The following is a 12,862-nucleotide window of genomic DNA, read 5'->3' on the forward strand; positions in this document are numbered from 1 at the left end:
TCAGAATGTTCTGCAGATACGTTGCTTGAAATTTAAGATCCTGTATGCTTAACATATGAGGTCCTATAAATCAACTCATTATCTACTGAATAGATAGATAGATAGATAGATAGATAGATAGATAGATAGATAGATAGATAGATAGATAGATAGATAGATAGATAGATAGATAGAGATTCTATTTGATGGGTGTTTTTTAACCAAAGCATGCTCAGCATTCATGCGTATTTGCAAGGTGCTAATTTAAAGTTAAAGTCTTTGAAATGCATTACTATCCACATACCCTACTGAAAAATTCAGCTAAGACCAGCCTAAGCTGGTGAGCTGATTGTAGCTGGTTAGGGTTAGACCAGCTTTGCCAGGCTGGGAGGACCAGCTTAGACCAGCTACTGCCACCTTAAACTAGCTAAAACCAGCTACCAGCTTAAATGCTCGTCTTTGCTGGATTTTTCAGTAGTAACAGAATATAAAAAAATATGCTGTTTTGATATGTTAGATCCTGTATGCTTACCAAGTATGTCATTTAAAGCTTATAAAAGGCATTGCTATCTACTAGATAGATAGATAGATAGATAGATAGATAGATAGATAGATAGATAGATAGATAGATAGATAGATAGATAGATAGATAGATAGATAGATAGATAGATTTGGCTTTTTAACCAAGCTGTTCAGCATTCGTGCATACTTCCAAGTTGTTAATTAAAACGTTTACACCACACTACAGTTTTTCATTCTGCATTTAGCACATTTAGTTTTTTCAACCTCCCCCTCCCCGCGCGCCGACTGACGTCACGCGCCTGCCTCGGCGTATTATTGCGTGAACTATTTTCTGTAGTAGCAGCAGCAGCAAGCAGACAGCTTTTCCAGTGCCCATCGCTAACACAGAGACAAATACACGCCAGATTCAGAGAGGAGGGGTGAGCGACGAATTCATCTCGGGCCACGGCTGTGGCAGAGCGCGGAAAGAGCCAAGCCGTTGCAGCAACGATTTGACGCGTGAATTAGCCGCGAGCGGGTGACAGCGCGAGAATGGATCTACCTGCCGTCGGGGAGCACGTCTTCGCGGTGGAGGGCATCGAGAAGAAGCGCCTGCGGAAGGTAAAACTGGCGCTAAGTGCAACTACCGTACATGTCGCCGTTTTCAAAATCTCACGATTTCTCCGTGTTTCAGGGCAGGATCGAGTATCTGGTGAAGTGGCGGGGATGGTCGGCCAAGTAAGTGTTTATTTGATGTGCATGCTGTTTTCAAGCAGTGTTGATTTAGGCGACCAACGCGGTATTTGGCGCGAGAAGCCGTTGCCGCGGAATCCGTCAGAAATTTACGCGGGTGATCTCTGCGCGTTTTATTTACTGCACATGTGTGGTTTGGCATGAGCACAAGCAGCAGTGATGATAACATGGCCACCGTGTCACAGTTTTAGCAAGTGCACTGAATAACGTTTCGTCTTTCAGATTTCGAACGAAAGTACAAAGTTTTGTTCGTATGATTATTGTTTTAAATTTATAAAATGCCTATTTTACTGTGAACACTTTTATAGCGATCCGTTTAACTGCTGTATGGGCTTTTTGAATGCATATCATTGCAATTGCGTCAGATTTAAACTGTTCCCTCTCTGTTATTACAGATATAATACATGGGAACCAGAGGAGAACATTCTTGACCCGCGACTTCTTGTCGCTTTCCAAAACAGGTGAGATGGAGGACGAATAACTGAACTTGTAATGTTGACCATATATGGTCACAGGAGGCGGGGCTAGCTGTCTGCACAGTCACCGCTTGTCCTCTAGCGCTCTATGTGAAGATTAATTGTAGTCCCACAAAGACTCTCTTGATACTTGCCTTTATTCAGTTTGCAAACACGCCATTGCTATCAATATTCATGAAGCTGATGTGGCATTTTATATTGACCAAGATTTAATTTTCTTCTACTCGGATCTAAGTCTTGAAGGTCTACATTAACATTTATGCATTTGGCAGACACTTTTATGCAAAACGACTTACAGTGCATTCAAGCTTAACATTTGTTTGCATTTGTTCCTGGCAAGCTTTGTAATTATTTGAATAATAAAGCTCATAAGTGTACAGCAGACAATTGTGCTTGCATCAGCCTAAACCAATGTTTATGATCTAATCAGCAGTATCAGCAGTCAAGTCATCCTGAGCTCCCTGTACTTAAATATTCGGGAGATAACAGTAAAAAAATTCGAAGCATTCAAAAGCAATGTCTCGCTTCGATTGTATAGCTTGTGATATATTTGTTTAGTTGCACTTTAAGTACAAAGGACGTTCCATGGGTTAAACAGTGTCAAGTTACTTATAGTGCTTATGTTTGTATGCATTGTAACCTGGTGATCAAGGAGATCAGTCATGATCATGATGATAAAGGTTCTGGAAAGCATGAACAGGCTAATTCATGTTTACAGTTGTATTAAAAACGAATTGTTATTATAACCTACATTTTGAGAATGTATTTTGTATTAAAAACTAATTAAAATATGTTGTACTTGGTTTTTAGAGAAAGACAGGAGCAGTTGGTGGGATATCGCAAAAGGGGACCCAAACCTAAGCACACCTTGGTCCAGGTACGTTGGAAAGCCTTTAATGACTTTGTTTCTGTCTCGCAGTCAGTGCATGAGTAGTTCATATTTCTCTATATTCCTCATTCATGACCAACCATTCTTATGCACTGTGTGTTTCATTGTGAATCAATAATTGGGATTGCCAACGGCTCCTTTATGTCTGCAATGTACAGAGATTCATTATGACTAATGCTAGTGTCATACAAATTTCATTCACAATGACTTTTTTTGCCAGTTTTGGTTATGGCTATCAATTGATTTGCAAGATCAACAAGAAAAACAGGATTATGAAACATGCCTAGGCTACCCGACAAAGAATTTTCTTATCTAAAACTAAACAGTTCAGTTCATTTAGGATGTTCACACATGTTTACTTCTTTCGTTCCAGCTCCCAGCATTTGCCCGTAGATCCAGCATTCTGGGTGGTCTCGAAGACACATCGTTGGATGAGGAGAACCATCCCAAACTGGACTCCTTTCAGATCCAGCGATCACGACCGCAGCACTACCAGCTTAACAGTAAAAAACACCATCAGTACCAACCCAGCAAGGAGGTTCCAGCAGAACAGCACATCAGTAGGAAAAAGAAACACTTCTACCAGCTAAACAGCAAAAAACATCATCATTACCAGCCAGACCCAAAGATGTACGACGTGCCGTTCTCGGGACCCAAAGAGGCCAAGGGTCAAGACCCTTCAAACAAAGGGTGGAACCTCCCTCCAGCCCTACAACAGAAGTGGATACGGAACAAAGACACTGGTTGCCTGAGCAAAGTCAAAGATCTCTCTGTTGAGCTTAAGGGACCGCCGAATAACAGTAACAAGGAAGACCGTGCACTTAAGACGAGCTCCAAAGCCATTGCGCTTCCTAATGGCATCGGCAGTAAGATGAAAATCATCAAGAATAAGAACAAGAATGGCAGAATCGTCATTGTAATGAGCAAATATATGGACAAGGGTGTGCATTCATCTAAAGGAAAAAACAAGGGAGCGTCTGCAGTACAGACAGCAAAACACCAAGGGGAACCAACAAGGAACAATCTGAATACAGGCAATCAGTCTGATGGTGAAACATTGGGTCAAGTAGAGGGCCACAAAAATGGTTTTCTTGAAAACATCAGCAAAGTTTCTTCTGCTGATGATGGTGTTCACGAAAAGTCCCACAAAAAGGTCGAACCTTCCAAACCTAAACCTGCAGAGACTGGACAAAAAGTGGACGCAGTAATCGATCGGATGGAAATATGTGACGGTCAGCCGCTGCCCTCCAAACCAATGTCAGTGGAGAAAGCTGTTCCATCTCACATGGACATCAAAGTCAGTAACCGCAAGAGAAACCTGTCAGAACCCGGTGAGGATGTGAGAGATTGTAAGCAGTTTTTCAGCTGCAGAAGCATCAGCGCTCCAAATACAGTTCTCTCTTCTCCTCAAAGAGAACCCATCAATTTGCATTACAAAAGCTCCCACACCGGCGAAGCTTATGGTTGTGACTTTACAGACCCCATCCTTGAGGAGCCCATTGACTTAAGTTGTGGTCCAACAAGAACTTCAAAACAGCTTCCCATTGAAGCCCATTCTCCTGTGGAGAAAGCAAAGGACAGCTCAGAGAAAGTGGACAACCATTTCAAATCGTTTCTGGGTAACGTTATCATCACGGATATCACCACAAATTGTTTAACCGTGACCTTTAAGGAATATGTTCCCGGTGAATAATAGCAAGTGGATTCTCATCAGTTCGACTGGATGTATTTAAGATGCATTGATGCATCATAGCCATTCCATTTAACAAATAAGCATATAAAAGGTTTATTTGTTTAAATGTCAATGATGGGTTTTGTAATGCATACAATTCAGATGATTTGCTGCAGTTTCTTAAAGTGTAACTTTGGGACAGTAAATAAAAACATTTTTGTATAATAGACAGTGTAATACCGCTTTGAATTATTAGGAATTTGTACCTACCTGAGAAAATAACTGGCTAATAGATAGCACACTAGTAAAACTGAAGAACTAAAGCCTAACATTTAATGCACTTATCCAGTCTTTTCAATGTCTGTGAATATAACTGTTGGGTAGCTAAATATACATTTTTTTGAACTAACAGACACTCTATAGTCACCCGTAAAGACTTTTTCTTCCACTGTTTTGGATTTAAAACATGTTCAGACTACATATAACCAACACAATCTCATGGGAATTCGTACGTATTTTATGAATTGGTTAATTCTTATGAATTTATACAATCAACTTTGTACGTTTTTGAACGATTTGCTTTCACCCCTCTGATGTTGGGTTTTGGGGTGGGGTATAATTATTGTTTTGTTTTTCTAATTGTAATTCATACGAATTAAAATTCCCATTTGATCAAGTTAAGAACTATAATTTTGAGTTGCTTTAAAAGGTGTCATCATAAATGTTTAAATATACTTTAAAAGTATATTTAGTGTAACAGATCTTGTTTTGCTTTTGGATGAAATATTTTACTTCCAGATGTTGTTGACCTGTGAGGTCTTTCTTGTTCAATGCCAGATAAAAACTGGATTGTTTGATGTTCCCTACCCTTAAAACGTTTAAGTTGCACTTTATCGTCTCCTGGACATATTTTGTAATTACATTCATTAAAACGTTAATAAAAGCTACATCTAACCTTCATGTGGAATAATTCTATTGCAGCCGTGTGACCACAGCCACAGATAATCTGACCTGTATGTCCTGTTATATGATTAAAGATCTTAGGATTGACAGTATAATGGACGTATATGTCCATTATAATGGACAGTAAAATTCTGTATTGGAGTCTGTTTACTTTCAATACAATGTAGGTACCTGCTCAGATACTTATAATTGTTAACAATTTAAAATTGTAATATACAATTTTTGTAATAATAGTGTCAGGGTTATGGGTATTTTATATGCATGTAATTTTATACATAATACACCTTGAATGGAAGTGCTTCTTAAATCCATGTGAAAATCTCTTCAACAATAAAAATATGTTTTGCAATGTATGATGCAGTGTTTGATTCCGTATACCTTTCATTTTAGTCTTTAATTTTCATTTAGCATTCTCCATTAGCATACAGAGACGGAGAAGGGGTCTTCAACATTTGGTGAATTTTAACGATTTACAATAAGTTTGAACCTATAGACATTCAGGACTGAAATAAAAAATAACCACCATTTTATTTTTAATTTTAGCCATGCTGCCTCCTAGGTGCAGTACCATGTTCCTGACATCAAACGAGATTCAACGTTTTCTTTTCAGTATCTTATATAAATCAGACAAGGATCAACCTCACATTCTCCATCTAAACTATCGACTACTAGATAAAAATATAAACTAATATGTATAAATAATGAAAATGAATTTATTTGACAGATCAACCTAAATGTGACTAAAATCTTTCTAAATCGGGCAGCTTATCTATGTCGTGATCTTAAAAGAACACACATGATTAAAAATATATTTTAAAAAGGTGATAATGGTAAGCAATCACAGCATTGGATCCAGCAATGTAAAGGCGACCCATTTTTAGATAATATGACAAGCGGACGTGCCTGCACGCGCTTATACGAGCTAGCCTATATATATTTATTATTTGGTATTTGTCTGTGTTTACTATAAATGTAAGATAAAACGTGGGTGTCATTCTGTCCTGGTTTACTAATAAATACCCAGTATCATTCTCAATGAACAATGTAAACATGAACGAATACATATTTTGCACAAAAATGCCATGTAATGTGTACCCTATGTTTATACAGACATGTACACAGATAGATCGTCCTCCACAATACGATAAGGGACGTCCCAAAATGTGACACGTGTCGCCATTGTTATTGGTCTTTGTTAATGGACTCATGTTTATAGACTGGATTACCAGGGTGCAGTACAATGCACAAACAAAAGAACCGATGTTGATGATGTTGGCTCACAATTGTGCTGTAAGTTTATTTTTAGTTATTTAAAATAATCCTATTTAATTGTGGCGTTTATTAATTTCACAGTGACTGCCTGCACTTAAACCGATTAATGTGAGAAGCAATTAATACGGTTAAATAAATTAAAATAATTAATTCACGACACAATTTTATTTCGACTTGTAAAGGTGCATCACTACAACCCTCTCTTTTTGAGAGTTCATTTTTATATATGTATATTTAACGTGATTTATGGTTTTCACAGTACAACAAACTATAACAGAAGTTTGCCTTCTAGGTGCACAAAATAATAATAAATAAAGATAACGTACAAATAATACATGAATTGATTAAATACATCCTTGAGCGCTTTGAAAGTCGCTTTGAATGAAAGCATTTGCCAAATGCATACATTGTACAAAACAAATACACAGAAAAAAACGAATAATGCAGCTTTAGTCAATTTTGTTGTTTATTTTGTCATTACGTGATGCCGAGTCGAGTGATGCAATAAACCCAGAATTAACACTGTTGAAATAATGTTAGCCAGATTAGATTGTATAAAATGTGAAAATGCTATTAATGTAGCCTACTTTATAAATGAATTAAATTAAAATGTTAAAGAATATACCTTGGTCTTCCAGGCTGAATATTTGCACATGTTAGACATTAAATTAACCTATTATTTAACTACCTTATTGTTTGTTTAACTCATTACGTTAGTTATTTATAGATATTTTAACAATTTGGGCTTGAAAACCGTTTTTTATAAAGTAATCAGCAAAATAGATTTTACGGTCAGTTTTTTATGAGCATTGTAGGTTGCAATACGAACAATGAAATTGATAAATAATGACAATAATAATAATGAGGATGATAATAAAAATAATAATATTAATAATAGTAACATTAGTAATAATAATTATAATAAACAAAGGGGAACCGGACCATAATAGTAATTAATGTAATCGAAATAAAATACGAACGAAATAATACATATTATTAAAATAATACAGGTTGTTATGCTTTACATCAAATAAATACGAAATCGAATAAATCCATCAAATAAAAAAGAAATAGTCGCCATGTTATTGACCATTTACAGATCAAATTTAACGTTAAAATAAACATAACATACGAGGGAAAATTTGTATATTTTTTAAAAGTATAAAAACATATTGATGGAGTTTAGGATTTAGACTAGAAGAGGCGTTTATCCCAAATTGCGACATTTATCCTTCATTATTGTTGTTTTAAAATATTTACAATGATTATATTCTTATTTTGTTTTAGTTGTTGACGAAATAAAAGAAGGAAAGGAAAAAATACAAACGAATAGATGTGTGAATGTATTACTAATCATTTTATGAAATCATATTTAATGTAGGCTATTGTTTAAATTCGTTATTTACTATATTTTATCATGATTACTAATTATTAAAATTGATTTGCATCTCAAATGTCTGACATTCATTTGGTGATTTGAACAGACTGCATCTAAAATGTCTACACTGTTAAAAATAAAGGTTCATACAAGGTTCTTTGTCGGGGTTATGGTTTAATAAAAACCGCTGGCATCCAGAGCTATTTTCCTTTGCACTAAAGGTTCTTCGTTACCGTATATCGTTTACTGTAAGGTTATCTGAGGAACCAAAAATGGCTGCGATGAACCCTTTTTAGCACTCTTATTTTTAATAGTCTAGCCTACTGTCATTTGAAAGGGAAAGCACGACGCACTGGGAAATATGGCTGCATTGATTCGCCATGTCCCGTTTGCTTTTGTTTAACATTGGTTTTCATAGCGTTTAAACGCGAGAGTACAAAACCTTACATTTGACCTACTAATGTTAAACAAAATGACCGCTAAAACAAAGCGAATCGTGAGCTTAACACCTGCTGTATTTGAAACATAAGAATTGCAATATGTTGTGTCATGACACTCGCTGAGATCTCTGGCCATTTTCACAATCATCGCGGTAATTTTGCGTACAGATGTGATTAGCGGGTGCGTTCTGCAGTTCATAGTGACACGTGTACCAAGGCTACATTCGACATTTGTGATATTTTTACAATGACGTATAAATGGACATTCGCCTCAGCTAGTGCCACGATGTTTGGCTCCGCCCTTCCTCGAGCGGTAGGTCTGCTGCTGCTCGCATAGTAACGCCGTCCTGCAGTATCATGGCAACAGTTTAGAACGTGATGACGTATCCTCGGAGTATTATGGGCTGCCGAAGATTATTCAGGCAGAGGGCTGTGGAAAAATAGCTGCGAGGTAGAAGTAAACATGGAGCTGTCGGCCGTCGGGGAAAGGGTCTTCGCCGCCGAATCCATCATTAAACGGCGCATACGGAGAGTAAGTGGCAATCCCGACCTCGTCGTCGCCATTTCGGCTCTGTCGAAGCGGCGGCTGGGTCTGTTTATGTCCGCCGAAATGACATGTTATACGCGTTATGTTAGCTTAGCAGCGCTAGCCTGCTAATCTGAGTATGTGTGTGCGCGTGTGTGTGCTTTCGCCCGCAGGGACGGATGGAGTTTCTGGTCAAATGGAAAGGCTGGTCTCAAAAGTGAGTGATAACAACGATTTCACGATATGGATTGTAACGGGAGAATGCATTTTGTGCTTCCCGTGTTTGCGGAATGTTAGCACGGCTGAAGCCAGCGCTGTGTAACGGTGCGCCCGTGAATGCGAGCTGACAAGGCCAATAATGGGAAACATTCAAGAATTCGGCATCCAATATTTATTAAGCATTACAAGCACGACAGTTTGATTTATTTGTTTTTGCTTGAGCTTATAAATCATTAATAAACATCATAGCACACGCTTTTGTGTATGAATTAATGCATATTAGTCATGCACATATTTACATAATATGGATGATCGATGTTTTAAAATAGATAATTGCTTTTCTTTTTATTGTTCTTATTTTAATGTAATTTAATTATTAATAATTTTTTCGAACTTTGTAATTGTGTTCGCATTGTATGTTACGGTTTGCTGCTAGTTAAATTGCGATTTATTCGTGTAGATACAGCACCTGGGAACCACAGGAGAATATTTTGGATCAACGCCTTTTCGCCGCTTTTGAAGAGAGGTCGGCATGTCTTCGTTATTTTTATAATTCTAGCGGATAAATGAACTATTCAAATGGTTTTCAAAAATCGTTTTTTGTAGCTTCTATAGTTTATTTAAATATGTTTTACAGAGAGCGGGAGAGGGAACTGTTTGGGCCAAAAAAGAGAGGGCCTAAACCAGAAACTTTCTTATTGAAGGTTAGTGAATATTATGTTTTATTTGATATTTGTTTACATGCCAATGCGAACTCGTGAATTGAATGTGAGTGAATAAATGTTTATTGAAATGTGTAATGCTATGATTTATATGTTTCTTAAGACACGGCAGTTTTTATACGTTTAAAATTTACTTTTTGTGGCATGCCCTTTTAAAAGTGTTTTAAAATGTGTTGATTTCGTTTGTATTTAAATAATGTAGAATTTACCGACGTAAAATATGATGAAAATATATTTGACTATCATTTTATAAAAATATCTATATTTTACATTTGTAGGCAAAAGCTAAAGCAAAGAGCAAAAACTATGAGTATAGACGGGAGATGTCACGAGGGATACGCGTGTCTTTCCCCGTCGCAGAGCCGGTTGTGACGCCTCGGGCACGCGAGGGGCTACGGACGGTCGTGCCGACGATCTTTCCACCGAGCACCGTGAATCGAGGCGAAAGTGTTCGCATCCGACCCCCTGATCCTGAGAGAAGCCCACCGGCGCATGCGACAACATCGCAACGCCCTTTAGATTTTACCGATTCACCGAAAAAACGGGGACCAAAACCAAAGCAGCGTCCAGCTGAAGGTCCATCCGCTGAAAGCGTTAAGAGAAAGCCAGATAAAGCATTATCTTATCGGCCATCCAAAATAGAGAGGCACGGCGAGACATCCAACCACGATGTTATCCATTTAACGCAGAAGTTTCATGAATCGAGCAGTATTCAGAAACAAATGGGGGGCAGATCAAGTGATACAAATTTTACACTTGGTGGCACCATGATAAATAAAGGTCTTGATATTTTGGGACATGGACGGAAGGAGGGCTCCAGTGGTGCCATGAACCAACAACCCAAAATACAACAGCCTCCCAAAAATAATCTATTTCGATCCACAAGTCAAACCAGTGATGAACTGGCTTTGAGTTTTGTAGACGAAACAGACGAGTCCTGGCTGCCCTGTTTGAAGAACATGGAGAAAATTATTGTAACTGATGTAACTAGTAAATCTCTGACTGTGACCATCAAAGAGAGTTCAACGGACAAAGGTTTCTTTAAGGAGAAAATATGATGTAATTTTAGGTAAATGATGTGACATATTGTAAACATGAAATATGGTAATCCAACTAAACAGCCTGCATTTTTATAGTATATTTACTGTACAACAAAGTCTTGCAATCGTGTATATATTGCAAAAAGTATATGTTTAGCCTACATTTCCATTCATATTTTCTATGAAAATGATGTCCAAATGAAGTTTATTTTTCTATAACCCAGATTTTATGTAATGTTCACCAGTTTCGTTCTCCGCTTTATTTGTTGCCACCTTCAGCTTTGTTATGAATGTAGGCATAGATGCTGTTAACACACATTATCATTTCAACTTAATGCACCTTTTTAGGGGATATTGGTTAGTTCCTCTTTTTTTTTTTTTTTTTGACGTGTATTTGTTATTTGTTCCGATCAGATTTTTGTATATATTTGTACAAGGTCCAAACGAAGTAGTCTTGTATTAAAACACAACCTTTTAAAAAGGCGAAAAAAGTAGATAAGCTATACATTTAATTATCTTTATTCGGTTTTAATTTTGATCCTAAATATTTAAAGGAATTTGGTATTCCTTTACAATTAAAAATGTTTAATTGATATGACTGTTTGGTGCCCTGAAATCTCATCATTAAACAGACGACATTTAACATAATTTCCTCGTCAAATATTAAATAAATTGGTACTAATATTTACTGTTTTAAATTTGATTAGTAATTATGCTGGGTACATGTGGTACAGTGATTTGGCCGCTAAAATGTATAAAAGAAATTACTTGACATTAATTAAGTGATTAGCGTAAAGGTTCCTTATTTTTGCATAGAGACCGATGTGTATCAGAGCCTAAAATAAAAATGTAATTTAGCTATATGTCAACAAGCCTCTTTCTATTATTAATTGTCGTTGTTTAAACACAACTTTTGATATTACCCTTTAGCAAACTAAGAATTTGCCTAAATGATGTTCATCTCTGAACACTTTTTTTTTTTCATTTTAGGCAAGCCTTAGTAATTATTTTGACAATATGTAATTCAATATTACAAAGAACCGCCTGCCCGGTTTTAATGACATTAGGTGTAATGCTTTATAATTATTATATCGATGATTGAGGTGTACATTCCTTTAAAACATTATCTATTTAGTTTAACTTAGTTTACCTTTTTTCACACTGTAAAATGCGGAGTCGTTTCAATCCATGATTGGTTTAAATATGGACAAAAATTTTAGGTAAATTTAAAACATGTATGGTTTTGTCCATATTTGACTTAAGCGTGTTTTAGAGTGCACGCAGACATATGCCTTTAAAGGAAATACTTATAAAGCTTTTTATTGAGCTAGATATTTTTGTTAGTTGTTATTATTTTATTTTATATACTATTATAGCGTACGAGTGCCGAAGCAGAGGGACTACATTTGGACGTATACATTTTATCTAATGTTTTAATCATAAGTTGTGTCAATTATATAAGTGTCGTATGTCTTTCAGTTTTATTGTTTGTCAAAATATCTTGGCAATATGTTTTTTTTTCAAAACTGGAAAACAATACGCTAACATAGGTTGGGTTTCAAAATTAGCAGATTGATTTCATTGAAAGTGAAATTCTGTTTTATAAGACATTAACGATCCTTTATTCAAGAAGATTCAGTTCACAAAAAGCCACAAGATGTCGCCATGAACTTGATAGAGCACAATCTTTTCTTCCAAATAACCCATTTATTTCACCCGTAACAAGCATCCTTTCATTCAAAATTAACGAAAAAACACACACTCTAAAAATCCTGAGATGTTTCAACTGACGATTTGTTCAAATAAGGACAAACCCAGTCGCCGAGTTAAAATTAACTTAGTTTGTCTATAATTTATAGGTTAATTTTGTCCCTATTTGACCCGACACTCTTAAAAATAAAGCTGCTAAAAAGGTTCTATGCAGCGGTGCCATAGAAGAACCTTTTTTGTTCTCCAAAGATCCTTTTCTTTCACCTTTTATAGTTTGTTAAACATTTTTTTCAGTACGAAAAACCCTTTGTTCAATAGAAAG

At 36.4% G+C, this 12,862-nt stretch overlaps 2 protein-coding genes across 2 annotated transcripts; both read left to right on the plus strand.

The window, feature by feature from the left end:
• The first annotated feature begins 769 nt into the window (after positions 1 to 769).
• cbx4 (chromobox homolog 4 (Pc class homolog, Drosophila)) lies at positions 770 to 5,586 on the plus strand. Its single transcript, XM_055194723.2, has 5 exons — positions 770 to 1,101; positions 1,175 to 1,218; positions 1,629 to 1,694; positions 2,520 to 2,586; positions 2,972 to 5,586. Exons 1-5 carry the CDS (start codon positions 1,033 to 1,035, stop codon positions 4,289 to 4,291), a joined length of 1,566 nt encoding a protein of 521 aa, XP_055050698.2. The 5' UTR covers positions 770 to 1,032; the 3' UTR covers positions 4,292 to 5,586.
• A 3,042-nt stretch (positions 5,587 to 8,628) lies between these two features.
• Positions 8,629 to 11,612, plus strand: cbx8a (chromobox homolog 8a (Pc class homolog, Drosophila)). Its single transcript, XM_055194724.2, has 5 exons — positions 8,629 to 8,855; positions 9,023 to 9,066; positions 9,529 to 9,594; positions 9,706 to 9,772; positions 10,069 to 11,612. Exons 1-5 carry the CDS (start codon positions 8,787 to 8,789, stop codon positions 10,846 to 10,848), a joined length of 1,026 nt encoding a protein of 341 aa, XP_055050699.2. The 5' UTR covers positions 8,629 to 8,786; the 3' UTR covers positions 10,849 to 11,612.
• Positions 11,613 to 12,862: the final 1,250 nt, after the last annotated feature.

The sequence above is a fragment of the Misgurnus anguillicaudatus genome, chromosome 19 (assembly GCF_027580225.2).
Source record: "Misgurnus anguillicaudatus chromosome 19, ASM2758022v2, whole genome shotgun sequence".
NCBI classification, from domain to species: Eukaryota; Metazoa; Chordata; class Actinopteri; order Cypriniformes; family Cobitidae; genus Misgurnus; species Misgurnus anguillicaudatus.

What these genes read in the sequence shown, in the direction of transcription:
- cbx4 (XM_055194723.2), top strand. Translation starts at nt 1,033, where the DNA reads ATGGATCTACCTGCCGTCGGGGAGCACGTCTTCGCGGTGGAGGGCATC. An exon ending in AGAAGAAGCGCCTGCGGAAG is followed by an intron (nt 1,102 to 1,174) that starts GTAAAACTGGCG and finishes TCCGTGTTTCAG; the next exon opens with GGCAGGATCGAGTATCTGGT. An exon ending in TGGCGGGGATGGTCGGCCAA is followed by an intron (nt 1,219 to 1,628) that starts GTAAGTGTTTAT and finishes CTGTTATTACAG; the next exon opens with ATATAATACATGGGAACCAG.
- cbx8a (XM_055194724.2), top strand. Translation starts at nt 8,787, where the DNA reads ATGGAGCTGTCGGCCGTCGGGGAAAGGGTCTTCGCCGCCGAATCCATC. An exon ending in TTCGCCGCTTTTGAAGAGAG is followed by an intron (nt 9,595 to 9,705) that starts GTCGGCATGTCT and finishes TATGTTTTACAG; the next exon opens with AGAGCGGGAGAGGGAACTGT. An exon ending in CAGAAACTTTCTTATTGAAG is followed by an intron (nt 9,773 to 10,068) that starts GTTAGTGAATAT and finishes TTACATTTGTAG; the next exon opens with GCAAAAGCTAAAGCAAAGAG.